Here is a 21,211-nt window from a genome sequence, read left to right as displayed (position 1 = left end):
CACCTCCGCACATCTGGCCCGTCGTGGTGTGAGGTGGGCGTCGATGTTGGAGTGTCAGTCTCTAAAAGTAACAAGTGCGTCTTTACCCTCATCAGTTTTTATTTAAGCCTGCAGCATATGACAGAAAAATTCTAAAGGTGTGGACACACATTATTTTGTTGCTTTTATTTGCTTTTTTTGTGCAGAATCTTTTTGTGTTTTGTTTTGTTTTTTTCTCCCACTCAGATTGATGTCTGCTTCTGCAACCAGCAGCAGTCTCTCGCTGACTTGCCGTGATAGATGGCCTAAATGTTTAAACTGCCCTCGGCAAGATCCCAACTCTTTCTCTACAATTACTTGCTTGGTTTGTTCTTTCTAATCATAGATATGTCATTCTGTGCTATAATGCTGAACAATAGCCAGCTTCAAGCGTTAGCAGCTAAATCCCCCCCCCCTCCTCTCTGTCTCTTTCACTTTGCATCCCTGCCCTCCTTCGCTCCTCCATTGCTCCTTGCTCTCCTGCTCTCTCCCTGCATGGGTTATGTGACTCACACAACACTAAAAACTAATACAACATTAACTCCGCGCCGAAGAAAGCTCAATATTGTTACGCTTCTGTCTGTTCACCGTCGCACGCTCGAGGCTGTTTGTCAAATGGCCTTTTGCTGATGTCTCACAGAGGTTCAGTCTAACGTCTGTGTCTCGGCTTTCCTTTAAAATTAAGGCGGTATTCTTCCTTGTCGGGATGCTTGGTCTCCATGGTAACATCAGGTCCATTATAAGTGCCATAAAGAGCATGTGAGGGAATGTTAAATCGCCAGTCTGCCAGTCTCCATCACCTCACTGGGTTGATTGTGTAACTCACACTCCCACGGGAAAACCTCCTTTCTCCCTCGTTCTCTTCCACTCTCCTTCTTTCTCCTCTGTCTGTCACACATTTGCCTCTCTCCTTTCCTCTCATACTATTTCAGTCATACAGTCAGCGCGCGCGCACACACGCACACACACACACACACACACACACACACACACACACACACACACACCATTTATCGAGTCAAACACTGACCCCCAGTGGAAAAACACTCTCAAATCCTCTGACACAAGTTTTACTGTCCAAGGCACACCAGCAAGAAAGACGAGGCTGTACATCTCAATTCATATCTGCATAAAATAGCCTTTACATCATAAGGTTTTCTTTGGATTGCATTGTCAAATAAAGGCAATGGATCAGGCACAACACCAGCAATTTTATTTCCAAGAATGTCGACACTTCAATAGCATTTACCTTGCCTCCATCACCTTATCAGACACTTTTCACACAGTCCCACAGTCTCTTCCCAAGCACCAAATGTCTGCAAAACACTGTTTGCAGACTGACTGCTGGTTTTCTGCTGTTGATTAGAGGTCTAGATGGTAGAGTTTAATAGATCACATAAACATTTCTAATTCACACCAAGCTGTATATTAAGCCATTTATGGCACACTGTCCACTTTATTGGGCACACCTATTCATCTCCTCCTTAGACTGCTCCTTCTCAATCAGCCAATCCTTTGGCAGCATATCTACGTAAACATGGTTAAGGTGCCCAAAGTAAATGGGGAAGAAAAGTGATTTAAGTGACTTTGAGTGTGGCCCGGTGGTCAGTGCCAGATGGAGTCATCTGAGAATTTCAGAAACTGCTGATCTACTGGGATTTTCCAGCGTAGCCATCCCTAGAGTTTACAGAAGCTAATCCAAAACAGAAAATATACAGTGAGCAGCAGGCATAAATGCCTTCCTGATGTCAGAGGTCAGAGTAGAATGGCCTGACTGCTTGCGCTCGTCACAAACAAAGTATGCACATCTTTGAATGTGTGATATGTTAAACCTTGAAGCAGATGGGCTGCAGCAGCAGGAGACCACACTGGGTGCCAAAGTGAACCTATTTGTGCAAATCTCTAGACAGTCAAAGCTTTTCATCTGATATTTAAGTGTAGAATGTTCACTGAGGGCCTTCTTGCTGTGACACGAGAAGTTTTGGGATTCAAATCTGCTAGCCTACACTGCCTGCACTGTTTAGACTGCTGAGTAGGTTGTAGTCTCTGGTTCAGAGCCAGGACTGTTTTTGAAGTTTCTCCTCTAAAGAGAGTCTTGGTTGCCAGGTGCCTGTTCAGTTTGCTCTGCAACATCTTAGAACTGGCCAACATTTCCCTAGAGATATCACACATGACCTGACGACGAGGTAGCTTTTTTGATGCTGTGTATAGATTCTTGTCTTTTCTTTTGTTGGTGAGCCATCTGCACTGGTGGTTTACACCACGCAAGAAGGTGATCCGCTTTTAACCCTTGTTATTCTCTGAGCGCTCAGTGGAAGTCTTATATGTTCCAGGCTCTCATTTTTTTCCAGCATCCCACAACTGTGCAGACAGATCGGGTTTCCATTTAATACCCTTTTTTTGTTTTGTTTTGTTGTTGTTGTTTTTTAAGGAAAATGAGTGCAGTGGAGTAGCCCATAATTTTCCATTCAGTTGTATATTCCAGTAATATTGTGTGGTTGTGACAAAATTGACCTGAATCCTTCTCTCAGAAACATTTCTCTAACTGCTTAAAAAATTATATATCTTTCCTGTGTCACTCAGGTCTTCACTCGCTATGGGAAGTGTTACACCTTTAACGCTGGCGGTGATGGGCGCACTCCCCTCATCACCACCAAGGGAGGTATGGGTAACGGCCTCGAGCTCATGCTGGACATTCAGCAGGATGAATACCTGCCAGTCTGGGGAGAAACAGGTGAGAAGAAGCCCACTCACGTGGCAGGTTATAGCTGTCTGTCACACTGGTGTGATTGATGTGTTGGTGTTTGTGGGCGTCGATACCTCAGAGCCTGAAACTCTTCTGCGTGTTTGGATCCTTAGTGAAACTCATTTTTACAGTGATCCCAAACGTTTTGCTTTCCTGCAGATGAGACTTCGTTTGAAGCGGGGGTCAAAGTTCAGATCCACAGTCAGGACGAGCCGTCCTTCATTGACCAGCTCGGATTCGGAGTGGCACCCGGGTTCCAGACATTTGTTTCCTGTCAGGAACAGAGGGTACAAACTGTTGCTTATTAATTTTTACAATTATTACGTTATCATACTCGGCAAAGGAAGAGTTCAGAGATCTGAACAATTAATAATTCACTATAACAAAGCAAAGCAAGGTTCCATATGAGGAACAGACATGAAATAATCTGGTTTCAAATGATTGAAACAGTTTGGTTACCAACTGATTTCTTGCCATTTGATTGATTCATTGATTCACTAATCAGCTTTCAATCAGACACATTTTGTCCTATAATTAAAAATAAAAGTACACACAAACCAAGAATGCGTCTTTGGATCCTTTTCAGTGTTTTGTTTGGATAAAATCACTTTTACACAATGTCAGTCATACTTTTAGTGGTTTTAACTAACTTTATTTTGACCTTTCTGTTTTGTTTTGTTTCTGTTGCACTATCTCACAGTATAAGGCACTTACTGGGCTTCTGTGGCACTTTTTATTTGACTGCGTTGTTTATTGTAGGCTGTGCTATTTTTACTCTTTATCATGTTGCTGTAGGACAAAGATTTCCCTTGTGAGACCTATTTATAAATCTAAAATCAAACATTTGAAGAACCAGAAATACTTTAGTTTCAACACTGATATGAATATGAAATTGAAAATAATAGCCACAGCTGGTAAAAAAAAAAAACATTTCTGTGAATTATGGCAGATGTTTATAGTTTTCACTTTCCCTTTTCTTCAACTGAACAAAGTTAAACTGGAGCCTCTTTAAAATCTCTTTTTTTTTAAACTAAATGAGTGTTTTACTTTATTATTCCTAATAAAAAAAATCACATCCATAGCTCTGAATAATAGATTAGAATTATCCGCAGGTCACATCAGACATTTTAAATCTCTCTCCCATTTGTGCAGTTGTAGAATTTAAAAAAAAAAAAAATGGATTCAGTTGTTTAGTTCTTGCTTTTCCCTGCAAGGAGAAGCCTGCTTTTTATTTCATGCGGTATTTATTTCTTATTTAAAACTATTAAGTCGTTATGTGGTCATTGCAGCTGATATATCTCCCCCCACCCTGGGGAGACTGCAAGGTGACGCCAATGGAGTCGGACTTCTTTGACACTTACAGCATCACAGCCTGTCGCATTGACTGCGAAACGCGCTACCTGGTGGACAACTGCAACTGTCGCATGGTGCACATGCCTGGTAGGCGTCCGGTCTTTCTCTGTGTTGTATCAGACTTACGCCGATCTGAGAAATTACTGAAGGCACTTCAAAGAAGGAAATCAAAGAAAAAATTCATTAACGTGAGTGTGTGTTGCTGCTGCTGCTACAGGCGATGCCCCCTACTGCACCCCCGAGCTGTACAAAGAATGTGCTGACCCAGCTCTGGGTAAGAAAGAGGCTTCATACTCCTCTAAATCTTTAAAGAACAGCAACACATGCACAAACAGAGCCATGTTTGCATCGCTTCACAGGACATCACATTTATTTCCTGCACATTTAACCAAAACCTGATATTACCTTAATATGTCTTTATGATATTAGTTTCCCCCAAAAAAGGAGAATGCACAGATTTATACCCCAAAAACATCAGAAAGACACACACGCGCACACAGATGCAGGCACATCAGCTCGTGACATCTTGAAGTCGCAGTCGCACTGATTCAAAGGTCAAGCTGAGCTCTGGTTTTCCTCTCTCCAGATTTCCTGGTGGAAAGAGACAATGATTTCTGTGTGTGTGAGACGCCGTGCAACATGACCAGATACAGCAAAGAGCTGTCTTTTGTCAAGATCCCCAGCAAGGCCTCTGCTAAATATCTTGCAAAAAAATACAACAAATCTGAGCAGTACATTAAGTAAGTATGTTTGGGTTTTCTCATTATTGTGTGCGCAAAGCAAAGCCTGCGATGAATAATTCTTTTATTACAGGATTATTGTATTTCATTGACTTTCACTAACAAAATATAAAACAGGGGCATTTTCAAAGGCCCAATGTGTTCTTTCAAGATATTCATTTAGTTTAATTGTGTCCAGAAGCTAAACATTTTTAGTTTCCCTCTCAAATAAAAGAAAAAGGAAGAAAAACCCAACCTGAGAGGCCATCATCAATAGAAACGTGTGCTGACTGATGACTTTCTAAATGGTTTTAAGGGGTGAAATAAAATCTAATACCAAACTGCTTTGATTCAGTTTTCATCAACTTATACCATCTTTTGTGCATTTTGATATTTTCTGATCATATTTCTGTACAGACAGACAGTAAGTAGGTGGGGCTTCTGCCTTCACAGCAAGAGCTATGTGCCCAAGATTACCCCATTATCACACTGAAATCTAGGAGTAGATTAAAACCGTATTAAACCCAGTGTTGAGACAACAGGAGCGACCAGGATGGAGAGGATCGGGAATCAGTTTGGAGACAAAGTTACCCTGGAGTAACTTTGGAGGTGGCTGAGTTGAAGATGCCAAGATTTTCAGAATGAGGGACCGGGAGAAGATTAGAAATGAATGTATCAGGCTGAACAGTTTGGAGATAAATTTAGAGAGACAAAGTTGAGATGCTTCAGACATGTGCAGAGGAGGGATAGTGGACATACTGGACAGAGGAAGTTAAAGATAGAGCTGTCAGACAGGAGGAAAACAGAAAGAGCGCAGATGAGATATAGCGAAGGAGGACATTCAGAGGGTTGATGTGTTGGAGGATGTTGGGATAGAGTGAGATGTGGCCTCCAAAGGCAGAAGCTGAAGGAAGAAGAAAAAGGTTGTCTCAAAAGCTGTGTTGTGATAACTTAGATGGCATTGTCAGGGTCATATTTCAAACGTCGAACCAGTCCTTTCAGAGCCACTGACAAAGAAAACATTCAAATCTCATCTCTCAAGTGCTCTTAATTATTATTGAGCAGCTTCAAAATGAGGGATTTGTGTCTTCATTTGTTTATGTTGTCTCCACAGGGAAAATATCCTGGTTTTAGATATCTTCTTTGAAGCTCTCAATTATGAAACTATTGAACAGAAGAAAGCATATGAAGTGGCTGGACTTTTAGGTATAGCTTCATTTCTATTATATAACATAGACTGCTTGCGTTTTTTTTGTCTTCATGCATTTGTTATGAATATGCTTTCATTTCAGGTGATATTGGTGGTCAGATGGGACTTTTTATTGGTGCAAGTATACTGACTATTCTGGAGATATTTGACTACCTTTATGAGGTAAGACATAGGCATTTAAGAGGCCATATAGTCTGTCATTTTTAATATGCAAAGCTTTGGACTAGATGTATTTAAACCTGACCATAATTAGATCAGTAGGAGTGATCAGAGGAGACCGTATTTCACAACACAGTTTTGTTTTATTTCTGGCTTTGAAGCAGTGTTTACACCTCATATTTAGAAAATTGAAATAATTAAAAGCATTTCTTGTTGCGTTATGCGACTTATTTCTTTTCCTGCACCGACCTTGCTGCGACTGTGCTTTTCATCCCCTCAGGTAATGAAGTACAAACTGTGCCGCTGCTCCGATAAGAAGCACAAGCATAACAACAACAATGACCAGGGAACGGTCCTGAGCTTAGACGATGTCAAGTGTCACGTCAGTAACTTTCACTAAGCTTCTGCAGCCGGGGGCAGAGAGCCGCCGCACTCTCTCGCTTGTGAGCAGCTTCGTGGACTTTGTTCTTTGCAGGTTTTCTTTCTTTTCCCACTGCTGGAACAACAGAGGAAGTGTGTGAACTGTGCCTGATTAAGGTGTGTAAGCGACATGATGAAATAGGGACGGACGGCCACAGAGACGCGAGGGCAGGAGAACCAAGAGAAATAAAACTTAAAAAATGTTAGAATAACTGCATGGTCTTCTGTAAACACCTTTTCAAGACGTAGTAACAGATACAGTTAAAGGTTACACAGGTTCATTATATGTTCAGTAAATCAGTGTTAGAAATCCCAGCAATGTGGTGTCAGTTTGACTGTTTTTGTGTGAAATAGTTGTTAATTTACAGGAATTTTTGTTTGGACTAAACCAGCTTTCTCTTTTACTTACAGCTGTCTTCCCCTGTTAAACTACGCATTTTGCCATCATACTGTACTACCTCGTCTCGCAGGATGACAGTGCTAAAAATAATTTAAGTAAAACTGACTGATTAAAAGGTAACTGCCATGTAGAGTAGGCGGACATTAAAGAAAGCCCAACATTTTCTTGAAAAGTAGTTGCAGGCGGTTTTCACAGAAAGCATTTTGATGTGTCACAATAGGTAAAAGCACAAATGTAAGGATAGCTGAGATCCATTTACTTTAATTATGGGTTCCTGCAGCTGGATGAATAAAACGTAATAAAATCTCGCTTCCCACCGTCACCACGTGCTTGCTCAGAGGGCATCATCTGTTCACTGCGGTTCTGTCTTTCTTATTGTAGGGTCTTTACCTTAACACAGTCACACATCTTTAGTTGTGAAGGGGCACTATGTGAATGAAACCTAATTGAACTTTTTAAGCCCAATAAAAATTAGTACACCCCGAATTTGTATTTAATGTTATAGATGTTAAATTGCTCATATTAGTGTAGCTAGGTCTGTTTGTAAATAGAAAAAGATTAAATAATAAGAGTAAGTGTAAGCTCTGTGAAAGTAACTGTTTTGTTTTATGGTAGTTATTTTCTGTCACATAAATCCTGAGGTAATGGTGGATGGTCATAATAAACATGGCCAGAGTTTCAGATATGTGTAAATAATCCCTGCTAGCAAAAAGGCAGCTTTAAGCTAGTTCAGACCCCACTGTCATAATAACCTGAGATATCAGGACAAACCTTCTATTTGCAAAAGGCAGCCAATCAGACGAAAGTTGGCTGAATTGGAGAAGCGCTAAGAGTTTTTCTTCCCTTGAAGACAGGGAATATACAATTGGTTACATTTGCTTGTCTGTCTGTTAACAGTTTAGCCTCTGCAGTTTTCAAGATATTATTTTCAATTTTGTGTGATGGTAGATACCAATAACAGCTCAAGCTGATTTCATTTAGGTGGAAATCAGGTCAAGGTGACATGTGAAAATCAGTAAAAACGTTATATTACCCAATGCTTTTAATGGCTCGTCTTCAAACTTCACAACAATATACAAGGCCTTTGGGGATACAAGTACCTGGGTAAGCATTTGACCTATACTGTTAGCACGAAGATCAAAATTTCAAGAATCTATAACAAGTAATATCTCATATGAAAGGGCATGGAGGACACTTTTTTTTGCAATACAGTGCCCTATGGTGTTGCAGTAACACCATGACAGGCTAACGTTATGTATTGTAATAAAAACACCATAAAACATCAAAGTTTTAGTCTAGTCGGTTGCTCACTGAGTGCTCTTGTTTTTGCTTTTTTCAGACAGCGAATGAACCGATAAACTACCCAAAGGCCCAGCATAAGACACACAAAGAATAATTTGAACTGTAACTCATGTAGACCTATTGTAATGTAGTCCACAATAAAAATACAGAATTGGAAATGAGCACTATAAGCTCTTTCTCACTTTCTCTCAGAAAACGTTTGTTTGCACATTTTCACCGCACATTCTTTGTTATAACCAGTTTATGTATGAGAGTAAAAAAGGCCTACGTATGATTTTTATGCACACGCATAGTTTATACATCCAGCCTCTGATGTTGCGCACGGTTTCGCACTTTGGCCCATCATATGACGCTTGTGAATGTTATCAGTAACCTGTGTTTTTCCTGCTGTAACAAGTTCAAATGCCCGCTGTGAAAAAGATCTGCCAAGGGAACTACTTGGGTTAAACACGAGCAGGAAGTTAAAAACCAGTTGCTAGATTCCCCACAAAAAAGATGTAATCGAACAATATGACAAAGAGACTTAATCATCGTGTACTGTATAGCTTTGCTGTAGAAATGAGAAATTTATTAACACGTGATGCCATAACATTCGTTTAAGAGAATGTCATTCATGTTTACATGCTTTTTGTCACATTTTAAGGAATTTTGCTTCTGTTGTGTCAACAAGGCTGGATCACATCAACTAGAATCAATATTTTGAATGTTTTTTTACTTTCGAACGCTTACTTGCATGTAGCACTGTACAGCAAGCATCCTATATGTACAGTTCATCCACACCTGCAGTTTAAGCGTTCTTCTGTCCTCGTGTCTGGGTGCGTTTTGTGAGCATGTATTCATTTGCGGTTTTACGGCGATGAAAGAAAAGTGGAAAGAAACTGCCCTAAAATGCTCAACAGTGAGTGTGGTGTCAGGTAGATGGAGAAAATCTGAGCTCTGCGGAGCATGTTTGAGAGTTTCCCTCATGATTGTGTATATACCAAAATTAGGGATGCACCGATATATCGGCCAAACCTCGGCACAGCCTGATCTCCGCCTTGTTGACCATTCACTTCTCTGCAAGATGGTGTGTCAGTTCTGTTATTGAAAATTTACTTGTCTTCCTGGCACACGAAGGAAAAGCAAACAAGAACAAAGCGTGGCGTGCCCAGAAGTTCACAGTCGGTGCATCCCTACCAAAAATCTAACCATGTTCATTATTCTGCTCCTAGTTGTTCTCAACAGGAAGTGGGATCTGATTAGCGTGTAGCTGTGTGGTGTTACTATCAAGCACAATTATTCCATCAGTTGTAATTTAGTGTAAATATTACTGTTGACTGTGGATAATAATCCTCGTGTATTAGCATAGTCTGGTTTGTCTAACGGTGTACTTAATGGATTTATTTCAAAGAAACTTGCTGTGTGTCTCAATTCATTTTTTCTTCTGTAAATGACTGTAAATTTGTTTATTTGTCAAAGACAAAGTAGGGGGGGCTGTTTGTTTGTTTTTATTAATATTGCTAGAGTTGAGTCACAGCAGCCGTTCTCATCAGTACATGAGAATTAAATAGCCAGACTGTTGCTGCATGAGGTCGCCCAGCTTACTGCTTTTGTTTTTGCCTCCTTCTTTACTTTTGCCTTTTCATTTGTGATATGAAAGGACAGCTGTTTTAGTCTGGTGATGTAAAGATGAATAATGGACTTGAATCGGTTGTTACATTAAAGATCAAATGCTAACTGTATGTATCTCTTGTTCATTTCGAGGAGTTATGTGTCATCATTTACACTTTCGTCATGAAAAATCAGTAAAAGGTTCGAAAAATGGACTTCTGGCTTTGAAGAAATTTCTTTGGAGGCAGGAGCGTGGCTGAATGTGGATCTGGGATGGATCCAGATCCCGTTTTTCTAGAAAAAGCACAGTGGTCCTCCTCAGTGGAACATTGTAACTATAAATATATAATGTTAAATAATACACTGAAGGTTCCTGTGCTCATTTTAGCTGCAAAACAACACTTTCTTTTTTTTTAAATGGACTCCCCCCTCATATGTCTCGAAGTGGTTTGGTCCACTCCCCCAATTCCTTTTATACTCGTGCTTTTGTTAGCACCATGACCTCACTGTTGAATCCTGTGTTTCGGTGCAGCTTCTGTTGTTTTTACAGCAGTCTCTCGGTGCATGCTACAAGGGCAGGATGACATCTTCAGTATCGTCAATGTGATCCTGATAATGATGATGATTTGTTCTTGTTGGCTTCAACTGACTCCCAGCTTGCACTGGGGCAGTTTGCAGGTGGGTGTGGAGTGGGCTGGGATGACATGTATAACAGCTGTAAAATATAGTGCACACACTCTGGGTTGGGGAGGGCTTGCTGACTTATGTGGAGGAATTCCAAGTATCTTGGGGTCTTGCCTGTAAGTGAGGGAAGAATGTGAATGTCTGACTGGGAGAGATTATGTCTTTGGACTAGTTTGGGGACTCTTCTGTGTGAGTTGGAGGTGGCTATGAAGCAGGAGGTCTGGGCATCTGTGCTTTCAGTGCTGCCCCTGGGAGTTGAGCTGAATAAGTGTGGAAAAGGGATTGATGGATGGACCACTGCCCCCCTTTGAAAGATCCTGGAAAAAAACCACTGGCTTAAGAACAAGCATATTGGCTTAAATTCATTATAACGTTTACATTTTCACTTATAAATGAACTACAGTAAATATCTCCTAGACTCTAATAACCCCGCAGCAACACAGCTTCACATATCAGACCAGTCAACTCCTTCTTTTTGAACTATTTTCTGCAGAATAAGCTGGATTTTGTCAGTTTGTTTTAAATTTGCTAAACCAGACTGCTGAGAGCACTTCCTTCCCGTGTTGCCTCTTCACCCACTGATCAACACTTGCGTAACAAGGCGGTCCTTTGTTTGAGCCCTTTGGACCAAATAATTTTTGCCACAGTGAGCTTTTTGTGGTTTGCTCCAGTGACTTTTAATGTCCTGCTTATATTTTAAAGAGAAGTTCAGAAAGAGCAGTAAAGTGGTAAAGAAAAAAAATACACCATTACAAATTCACTTAGAAGTTCCTACCTGTCTAATGTTTATCAAACATTGTGCTATTGGTGCTGATGCATTAAACTGTTAAAATTGGCCTGCTTTTAATGTTCTGACAGTTTTTTCAGCCATTGAAGTGGACAGTAAACTCAAAAACACTGCTAATAAAAAAAGTTTTGTTTTATTTTAACTGGTGAAAAAAAAATGGTTTAACCACAAGCTAGCGCTACAACCAGAGACTAATATTAGACACGACTGCCATAATGGATTCCATGGAAAAGTTTTAAATATTTCACGGACTACTACTTCTTTTTTATCTTCAACAAAAATTATACTGGATGATCTTCAGATTATTTGCTGCTGCATTAACAATACAATGTGGTTACACTGTACATAAGAGATACTAGTCTCATTGTTAAATGGTAAATGGACTGGTTCTTGTATAGCGCTTTTCTACTCTTCTGAGCACTCAAAGCGCTTTACACAACTTGTGCATTCACCCATTCACACCCATTCGCACAAGCACATTTTTCTAGGTGCTTTCTATGTAGCATTCACACACATCGGATGCATCAGAGAGCAATTTGGGGTTAGTATCTTGCCCAAGGATATTTGGCATGCAGACTAGGGGAAGCCAGGAATCGAACCACCAACCATCTTTTGAGACTTTTAAATCATTAAATAAGCCTACCCAAAAACTTAGGCTGCCTTTACTGTTGAACCTATTTACTTTTCTAATCATTGGGATCCAACTTACACCATCATGCTGTCCTCAATGAGATTTTGCAAAATAGACCGACACCATAAAGTCATCAGGAAAATGTTTACTGAGGTTATACATCAAGGGAGCCAAATGATCGCTATCCCTCTAAATTCTATACAATCTGACTTTTTTTTCCTCCAGAGGAGTCGCCCCCTGCTGATCATTAAAAAAGAATGCACGTTTAAAGTGTTTACATATTACCCTAAATTAAAAGACTGGAAAAAGACCTATAATGCCATTTGTATTATATTTGATACACAAGTTTCTGAGACCTCTATCTCATCAACATGATCAATACTTGCCGTAATTTCAAAATGTTATGGACGAAACTCTTTTTTTTGTGTAAAATTAACATTATTGTTGTTAACAAAAAGTTGCCAAAAACGCCCAATGTATGAAATATGATACAAAAAATATGTAATAAATATATAATAAAAATGTATCATACACAATATCATATAGCAAAAAATATGGATTTTGTTCTAAGGGTTAATAAACATCTCAGTTCCAAAAAAATCAGAATTTTCTGGCTATCTTTTGATGGGCTGGGTCTCACAGGATTAAGTACTTCTTTTGTTTTTGCCTTTGAAACACACTCTAAGTAAAAACAATCAAATACAATTAACATTCCTAAATTCAAGCATTTAATGAAGTAGTAATACAGGTAAGTAAAAATACTTTAAAGCACCAGAATGGAGAATAAAGGACTCATTTTTGAAGTAGTGATGTATGAGTATGCAGTCACTAGCACCCATGAGAAAATATAAATATAGGTAATATTTCGATGTAATATTGTTTCTGCCACTGAAAAATAAATAAATAAAAGTTGAAATCTCAACTTATCACAAAATTTGGAGTTACGTATCTGAAATTTTCAAGCACTTTTCTAAGTATAACTTAAAATTTTTAGTTTGTAAGAACATTTTCAGTTAAAGTTTGAAGATACTAACCTGAACATTAATCCTGTTTCATATTTTTTGTTTTGTTTTTCCCCTCAGTTAAAATTTCAGGTATCTTAGTATCAGGTTAGATTATCAAGATAATCCACTGATTGCCTTGCTTTGATTGTTAATAACAAGGAGCTCAAGGAATGAAAACTTTAATATTTACTTCAATGTTTTTAAGCAACTGTTTTATGTAGTCAAAATAAAAAATGTTTTATCTGTGTGAATATAACTGTTAAATAATCACCTTGACATTACAATTTTATGTCCTGTTTAAACAAATGTTTTGTATCATTAATCCAGTAATTTATTTAAACTACAACTCCCAACACTTTTGTTTGTTTGTTTTACAGGAATTGGCAAAGCCCCCATGTTATCATATGTCATTACAAGATTTGATTAAGTTGTAATCATTTAGTAATTGTTGCTAAGTTGGTAATTATTCGATATTTAACCATCTCGTTTTGTCAATTACAATTGTAAGATATGTCATTAATCTAAATCTACGTCTGGTGAGTATATATTACACATATACAGACAAGATAATGGTTTAGATTGCGTGTTAGTATGTCAGCATTGATCATCTATATAATTCAAACAACCATAGTTCAGGTTTTAAATTAAATAAAATCCGACAGCTTGGCCGCCTCTGGGTGAAAAGTCACTTGCACATACAGATGATGTGAAACCATAAAGGCTGACATGGAGACTTTGGCCCCAGTCTAGCATGCTAGCCTCTGCTCTGATGGCCTTGGCCTTGCTTTAATGGGCGGGCCGGTGTCTCCCCTCGGGCAGACCAATAAAACCAGGGAGGCACTGTGTGTGTGTGTTGCATAACTGGACTGCAGTCAGTACAGGTTCACTCCACACACTCAGCGGTTTACCTCTTCACAATGGCAGCTCCGAAGAAAGTCTGCATCGTGGGCTCTGGAAACTGGCAAGTCGAAGTATTGATGTTTTGAACCGTCTCCGGTTGTCTCATATGTGCGGTTATCCGCTGGACACGGTGCACAGTAACGTGCGGGAAGTTTGACCTGCTGTACCTGTAACTACCAGATAGGCTTCGTTAGCGGAGGCGACAGTTGGGTTTATCTCCGCGTGGAGTCACATGCTGACAAGCCGGCTTATAATCGCAGAAAACTGGCCACAAGTCTGGCAACATTACTGGGATTTTTGTCGTTAGCTTTAAGGTGTCTGCCGCCTGTTAGCTCGCTCTTATTAGCGGTAGCAGAGACATCAGTAGCTGATGTCTCTGCTCCGTTTACCGGTCTAATAAATTAACGTTACCTCCCCAAAGAGATAAAAGATGATTTGACACGAAAAAGAGATTTTTAAATCATCCTGTAAATTCGGTGTGTGGGTTCAGTTTATGAGCCGAATAAAAAATATTAAATTTTTACATTCTTTTCATACACACACTGTGGTTTTTGTAGTTGTAGCTCTTATTTTGGAACGAAATTAAATGTATGTCTATTTCTTTTTATTTCCGAATTCATGATTACCCCCCAAATAATTAAAATCATTCCATAAACTGGTTATAAAGCCATTGTAATTTTGCTGCTGCTTATGCTAAAATAAAATTGCAAGAATTCTCAATGGAGTTCGGTGTACACCCGTGGAAACCGTATGGAGGATTGGTGATTGCAGCATACCGCTATCAGCTTATCTCTGCGTGCAGCTTTGCCGTCTTGCCCTGAAATATTAGTTAATGATCAAATAGGAATCATTACCTTTAATGATCACCCCATTAGATCACAGTGTGACTGAGTGAGAATATGGATTTTTCCCGTAAAATGAACACTGACTTGTAACTGTTAACCACGCAGGGGCTCAGCCATTGCCAAGATCGTGGGTGCCAATGCTGGTAAAAATGCAAAGTTCGACAATACTGTAAAAATGTGGGTGTTTGAGGAGACTGTGAATGGGCGCAAACTCACTGAAATAATCAACTCCGAGCACGAAAACGTCAAGTACCTTCCTGGACACAAGCTGCCAGCAAATGTGGTAAGAAAAATGTATTTTTAAACAAACATTTTAGTGCCTGTTGTCTCATATATGTAAATAAGGTCCTTGAATAGATGCTTTGCAGCTGTTAGTTTTATAATAAGTTTAACAGCTGTAAGAGTGAGTGAGTTTTTTGAATGCAGCAGGTTCCTACTCTACAGTAAGTTGCCTCGGGCTTTAAAGACATGTCATCATCCCTTCTCAGCTGGCAGTGCCGGACTTGGTGGAGGCGTCCAGCGATGCAGACATTTTGGTGTTTGTGATCCCGCACCAGTTTGTGGGGAAAGTATGTGACACCATAAAAGGGAAGATAAAGAACGATGCACTGGGAATATCACTCATCAAGGTTGTTTTTTTTATTACTAGACATGGATTTTACACCTTTTATCTCCAAAATATTGCCAAGTTTATTCAGTGGTGTTTGATCCAGACACCAGCATGTTGTGCTTTTGTTCCCTCAGGGCGTAGACGAGGGTCCAGATGGACTCAAACTCATCTCTGACGTGATCCAGGAGAAGCTCGATATCACCATGAGCGTGCTGATGGGTGCAAACATCGCCAATGAAGTTGCTGATGAGAAGTTTTGTGAGACAACCATTGGTTAGTTTTGTCCCTTTGTTGCGCTCAAATGGGCCCATTGTTGTTGAATTATTTTTGCACTTTAATTAAGAATTAAAGATCCAGATAAGCAGCTTTTAGCCTAAAAACGGGAAGCACATTTGTTTCGGTTAAAGCTTTGTGCGACCTCAGCGTTAGTTCTTTGGTTCAACGCGTGCTTCCATCATGTTTTTTTTACAGGGTTTACAGTCAGCATATTTCTTCTGGTTTACAGGCTGTAAGAATAAAAATCACGGTGCTCTCCTGAAGGAGCTCATGCAGACCAGCAACTTCCGAGTTACTGTAGTGGAGGAATACGATGTGGTGGAAATCTGCGGAGCCCTGAAGGTGAGCTCTCAGTGCAGAATATGTCTGCTTGCAACACGATTACAAAACATGGACAGTCATCTTGATTTCAACACAGGTTTATTTATGGTATCAAGGACCAATGACTATTTTTGCACTCTCAGCAAAAGTCACACGAAACAGAGTAGAGGCATTTTATCCCTTGTCCCAGTTTTTTTTTTTTCCCCCCACAGAGTTCCTGTTTCGCATGCGTGAGATTATAAAGTGAAGTGACACAGTACTTGTGAGTCACATAAGAAGCACGTGCCTCATAAAGACATGCTGATCTATGGGCACGTCAGTACTGAAACTGAAAGCTGATGATCCCACAGAACAGATAACAACAGATTCAAAAGATTTAGGTTAAAAATTAAACATCAACATTTATTTTTGTTGAAACCAAAGAATGTGTTCTCTTCCTGCAGAGTTTGTGTGTTTGGATGTGTCACCATTGCAGACTCTCTCTCTCTCAGCATTATTAACATTTACCACACTGCCACACACAAACATGCTGTTTGCCCCACATTTAGTGTGCTGGGATCTAGTCACTCTGTTAATTAGGCAGTGAGGATCAGAGATCTCTGTAGACGTACGCAGTGAGGCTTTAAACACTTCAAGTAAAGCTGCCCAAACAAAATGTCTAAGGACCCATTGTGAGCATTGTGAAAGGGTTGGCTCTAACGAGACATTAATCTAAATAGTTGTTGAAAAGTCTGGAAGGATTTTTTTCTTAATGTGAACTCAAATATTTTGTTTTCGAAGAAATTTTACACACGTTATTGTAGGATGTGGATTCCCATGTTTTTAGAGAATTAGTTTGTTGGTGGTTGTGTTCTTTTTCTCTGCTTAATTTTCCTTTAAAGAATAAATAAGAATATCATAGGAGAGGATAATGCCCAAACATTCTCTCATTGCAACTTCTCAGATATGAGGCTTTGGAGCCTTTTTCTAGTCTGTTTTGTATAGAGTCAAATAAAAAAAAAGTCATTATAATATATCCGATTATTTTTGTGTGTGTCCTACAGAACATTGTTGCAGTCGGAGCTGGTTTCTGTGACGGTCTGGGCTTCGGGGACAACACGAAGGCGGCAGTGATCAGGCTGGGCCTGATGGAGATGATTGCCTTCGCCCGTATTTTCTGCAAAGAAGGGCCCGTGTCCTCAGCAACCTTCCTTGAAAGCTGCGGCGTGGCCGACCTCATCACAACCTGCTACGGTGGACGTAACCGCAAAGTTGCTGAAGCTTTTGTGAGAACGGGGAAGGTACAAATTTTAAAGATATATATATATATATATATATATATATTCAATTACTGTATATATGTCATAGGCTCAGGCAGAAGCAATGCTTATATATTCCTGGCATATATTCTTCTCATTAAAGGCAGGAATACAAGAGGCAGTGAGGGGAGAGAGGAAAGTGTAGGGATCTGAGGTAGTTTGTGCCAAACTGTGACAGTTTTGGCAGCTGATTCTGGATTGAGTTGAGTTGTGGTGACGTGGTCCAAGGATTGGTCTAATAACAAAAATATCTCAAGTATCAAATTTGACTCAGAATTAAAATGTTAAATAATAAATTAAATCATTTAATATAATGTGAAGTTTTCCTGAAGGTTTATTGGTGATTATTATTATGGTAGTTACTGGAAATGTCAAAACTTGGGCACACTGATGAGTTCATGCCTTTTAATGTTTTTACTTGACATAGTGAAGTTATTAATACAAGAGAACTTGTATGTATAGTATATTAAAACGTAATTATGTTGCACCTAATGCTGACTACACTAAAGATGGATCTCACCTCTTGGTCTGATGCTCCTGTGCAAGGAGTATAAAACTGCATTATTTCTAATGACCAGCAGAGGGCAACAGCTGTGGTTACAAAGACTGTAGAGGTTGACACATACATAGTTTTCTTTTTTAGAACTGTGAGCGAGTTCGTCAGCAAAATTTAAAAAAAACAAAAACATTCTGGTCATTTTCTCTCCAATATTAATTACATCAACACCATGACACAATTAGAATGAGCACATTTTCTCAAATAATAAATTCAAATGTGATTTTGTGTTAGTGCTGTTGTGATGTTCTGACTCTTTCTTCCCACAAATCTGGTCTCTGATGCAGTGTAGTGACCATCAGCTGTACTTCTCATAATGTATTGAGAGATACTTTGTGTGCACTATATATTGTCTACTAATACTCACTAAAGATTCAGAAACTGGTTTTAAAAAACCCCAGCAAACTGACTGAATTCTACAGTCACGCCAAAGACGACAGAGTCAGAAAGTGGTCAGAGGATTATTGTAAATGGGTGCAATAAACTTGCAATGTCATTGCCTTTGAAATGGCTTCTTTGAAGATGGGGACCAGGTCAGCGACGTCATCTACAAAGTGGCACTGGTGTATTGAACCATTAATAAAATGACATTAACACAGAGCCACTGACGTAGCTGCTGCACAACAACAAGTTAGCTGAAAAATGACCAAGGTGCTTTGAAACCAGAGAACAACCAGTTGAATCAAATCCCTTATTTTAAAGAGACGCATCGCAGACAAGTTCTGCTCTTCATTAATGGCAACAGACTCCATTGATTGCATCATGTTGGAAGTGTCCCTGCGTTTATAATTAAACTGTAATTATTTCCGAGCTTTCGCCAATCTGAGCATCAGACGTGTACACCTTCTCTCATTTTAAACTCAAGAATCTTCAGCATGTCTTGGTTCTTATCTCATTCAGTCCATCGAGGAACTGGAGAAAGAGATGCTGAATGGCCAGAAGCTGCAGGGACCAGCAACAGCAGCTGAGGTCTATCTCATCCTCAAGCACAAAAACATGGTCGACAAGTAAGACAGACTCACAGGTTCCATTTGCTTTGAAATGAAATCAGTTTGTTTCACTCCAGCACTCAACTATGCCTCCTCCTTCCTTTAGGTTTCCTCTGTTCAACGCAGTCTATCAGATCTGCTTCGAGGGCCACCCAGTCACAGAGTTCATAAGCTGTCTGCAGAACCACCCAGAACACATGTAAAGAGAACGAAAAAACCCCAAAACAAACAAAACTAAAGGTGCCTTCTTAACGGAGAACACGACCCTTTTCGCAGCCGTTCAGAAATCGATGGAGTAGGCTGCACCGGACCACACCACAGCTGTCGTGCAAGGAAATGGTGCCAGCAAAGTGTGGCTCTTCAACTCCAATTCAGCAAATTCTGAAACCAGAACACTGAATTTCCAACATGTTAAAAGTACTTTTATTTCCTGACGTGTACTGAAACTTGAAGGATAACCAATTCATGTAATTGTCCACTACTTTTTGCTTAAGATGCATGCTTTTTATGTTTTAAAACTAATTAAATCTGTCAGTTTTTAAATCACAACACTAATACAGAAATTAACATTCACGACTTCAGAAAATGCAGGGCCATTGCCTGCCTTCTGGAGTGGGATTAATCTTTAATGTTTCCGTCCAGTAAACACCTTTCCATCGCCACAAGTTATTTAATAATAGATGTATTACCTCATCTCGTCACGTCTCTGTATGCTGTAAGTGTCTTACATCATTCATTGACATCTGCTGCCTTGTACTGTAAGTGAAAAATACTGTCAATCGCACAAAAACTGTTTTTAAATGGAAAAAGCTAATGTGCCTTAAAATGCATGGTTCAAGTCTTTAGCTTTTGTTTGTGGTCTGACCAAAAAAAGTCAAAGGATAATTACGGTTTATTTCCGCTTGGCTTAAATTTCATTATGTCTGTATGGGTCATGCTAACAAGATGGCTCCTTGAAGATGTATTATTGCATGAAGCTGCAGATCTCTACTGCAGTTAGTAAGCAGGTGTTTGACATAACTAGGCTGTCTTTGCCTTAGCTGTCTCAACAAATCCTAAAATCCTCCATCAAAGATAATGGGCCTCACATCAGGCATAATCTGCTTTTATAATCAGACGTTTTTCATCAGGCGCTGCGTGTATGCCCCCATAAAAATTGGGAATTTAACATGTCAGCTCACTCTTCTCCACATAAAAATGGAGCAACGGAGTACTGCCTACTTAAGCCAAGAAGAACAGATCATTGAGATCATTGTTTAAAAATTAAAACAAAATAATAATAATACACGCTGCAAAAAGGTGTGAAAGAAGTGCTGGCAGAAAGCACTTAAAGAGTGCTTAATTGTGAACTTCATGCATTTAAATGTGTTTCCTCTGCACTATGGAAGCTGGGATGGGCTCCAGCCCCACTCCAATGAGGAGAAGGGGTTAAGAAAAATGCCATTTAGTGAAGCGCGTCAAGGTTTAACACCATCCTATAAATCATCAGACGTGGAATTAACGTGTGATAATTGCAAACTATGATCAATTTTTTTGTATTTAGATAGTATTTAGATATATAGCTGGACTTCCAACAATGTCAATAAGGACCAAGTATAAATTAATTTATATTATTAGCTGAATACATATAAAATCCAGTGCTGTAGCTATATGAGGTTATTCATTGGTATAATATACCACAATGGCCACATCAATGAGGAAACATGCCAGGCTGAAATGAATCTGAATTAAGTCTTTAAACATCCGTCCGCTACGTCATTTGTAGCTGTGATCCTGCCTGACCCAGTTTTCACTCAGTTACTAATACATTTGAAATCATCAACATTTGTCTGTGAATAAATTCATTCTAGTATCAAATCATGGCTGGACTAATTTTTTTCCATTTTCATTAGAAAGGAAACAATGAAATTGGAAATTGCAGTAGAAATTACAGCATTTCTTGTTATTCAATAAAAGGGTTGATTATTTTTCCCCACTTACAGGTTTTTTTTTTTTATTTTTATATATAGATAGATAGATAGATAGATAGATAGATAGATAGATATCTATCTATCTATCTATCTATCTATCTATCTATAGAGTTTAGTATTAAATTTCACTTGTTCCATATTCAGTTTTTCAGCAAAACTTGTTTGAGTCCATAAGAAAAGATTCTTATATCTAGAGGAAGATTTTTTTTTTTTTTTCAATAAATATTAACGTTAGCCGCGACTTTGTTCCAGTTTTGATTTTTGGCCCACTGTGTATTTGAGTTTGACACCCCTGGTTTAAAGCAATGTCAGTATGATATGTTATAGCGCTTCCAGCAAGCCTCCTCTCCCCTCTCCACATGCATTTTAGAAATTCTGATTTCTGTGTCAAAGGCAGGATGGCCGGTTAGACGAGAAGGCAAA

At 39.2% G+C, this 21,211-nt stretch overlaps 2 protein-coding genes across 3 annotated transcripts in view; both read left to right on the top strand.

The window, feature by feature from the left end:
• The window catches only part of LOC101484947 (acid-sensing ion channel 1), a 67,095-nt gene extending 57,047 nt beyond the window's left edge, over positions 1-10,048 (top strand). For both annotated transcript variants that reach the window (XM_076878278.1, XM_004546225.4), the window contains exons 3-10: positions 2,602-2,752; positions 2,924-3,051; positions 4,054-4,204; positions 4,335-4,391; positions 4,704-4,857; positions 5,951-6,042; positions 6,129-6,208; positions 6,486-10,048. In XM_076878278.1, the coding sequence (XP_076734393.1) occupies positions 2,602-2,752; positions 2,924-3,051; positions 4,054-4,204; positions 4,335-4,391; positions 4,704-4,857; positions 5,951-6,042; positions 6,129-6,208; positions 6,486-6,605 (933 nt within the window). In that variant the 3' untranslated portion in view covers positions 6,606-10,048. The remainder of the gene's footprint in view (positions 1-2,601; positions 2,753-2,923; positions 3,052-4,053; positions 4,205-4,334; positions 4,392-4,703; positions 4,858-5,950; positions 6,043-6,128; positions 6,209-6,485) is intronic.
• A 3,778-nt stretch (positions 10,049-13,826) lies between these two features.
• LOC101484659 (glycerol-3-phosphate dehydrogenase [NAD(+)], cytoplasmic) lies at positions 13,827-20,675 on the top strand. Its single transcript, XM_004546224.6, has 8 exons — positions 13,827-13,984; positions 14,874-15,051; positions 15,257-15,397; positions 15,513-15,651; positions 15,884-15,996; positions 17,019-17,255; positions 18,730-18,836; positions 18,925-20,675. The coding sequence occupies exons 1-8, from the start codon at positions 13,941-13,943 to the stop codon at positions 19,019-19,021; spliced, it is 1,056 nt and encodes a 351-aa protein (XP_004546281.2). The 5' UTR covers positions 13,827-13,940; the 3' UTR covers positions 19,022-20,675.
• Positions 20,676-21,211: the final 536 nt, after the last annotated feature.

Source organism: Maylandia zebra, linkage group LG20 (genome assembly GCF_041146795.1).
Source record: "Maylandia zebra isolate NMK-2024a linkage group LG20, Mzebra_GT3a, whole genome shotgun sequence".
NCBI classification, from domain to species: domain Eukaryota; kingdom Metazoa; phylum Chordata; class Actinopteri; order Cichliformes; family Cichlidae; genus Maylandia; species Maylandia zebra.
Note: the sequence above shows the minus strand (reverse complement) of the source record. Positions and strands in the feature narration are given on the sequence as shown.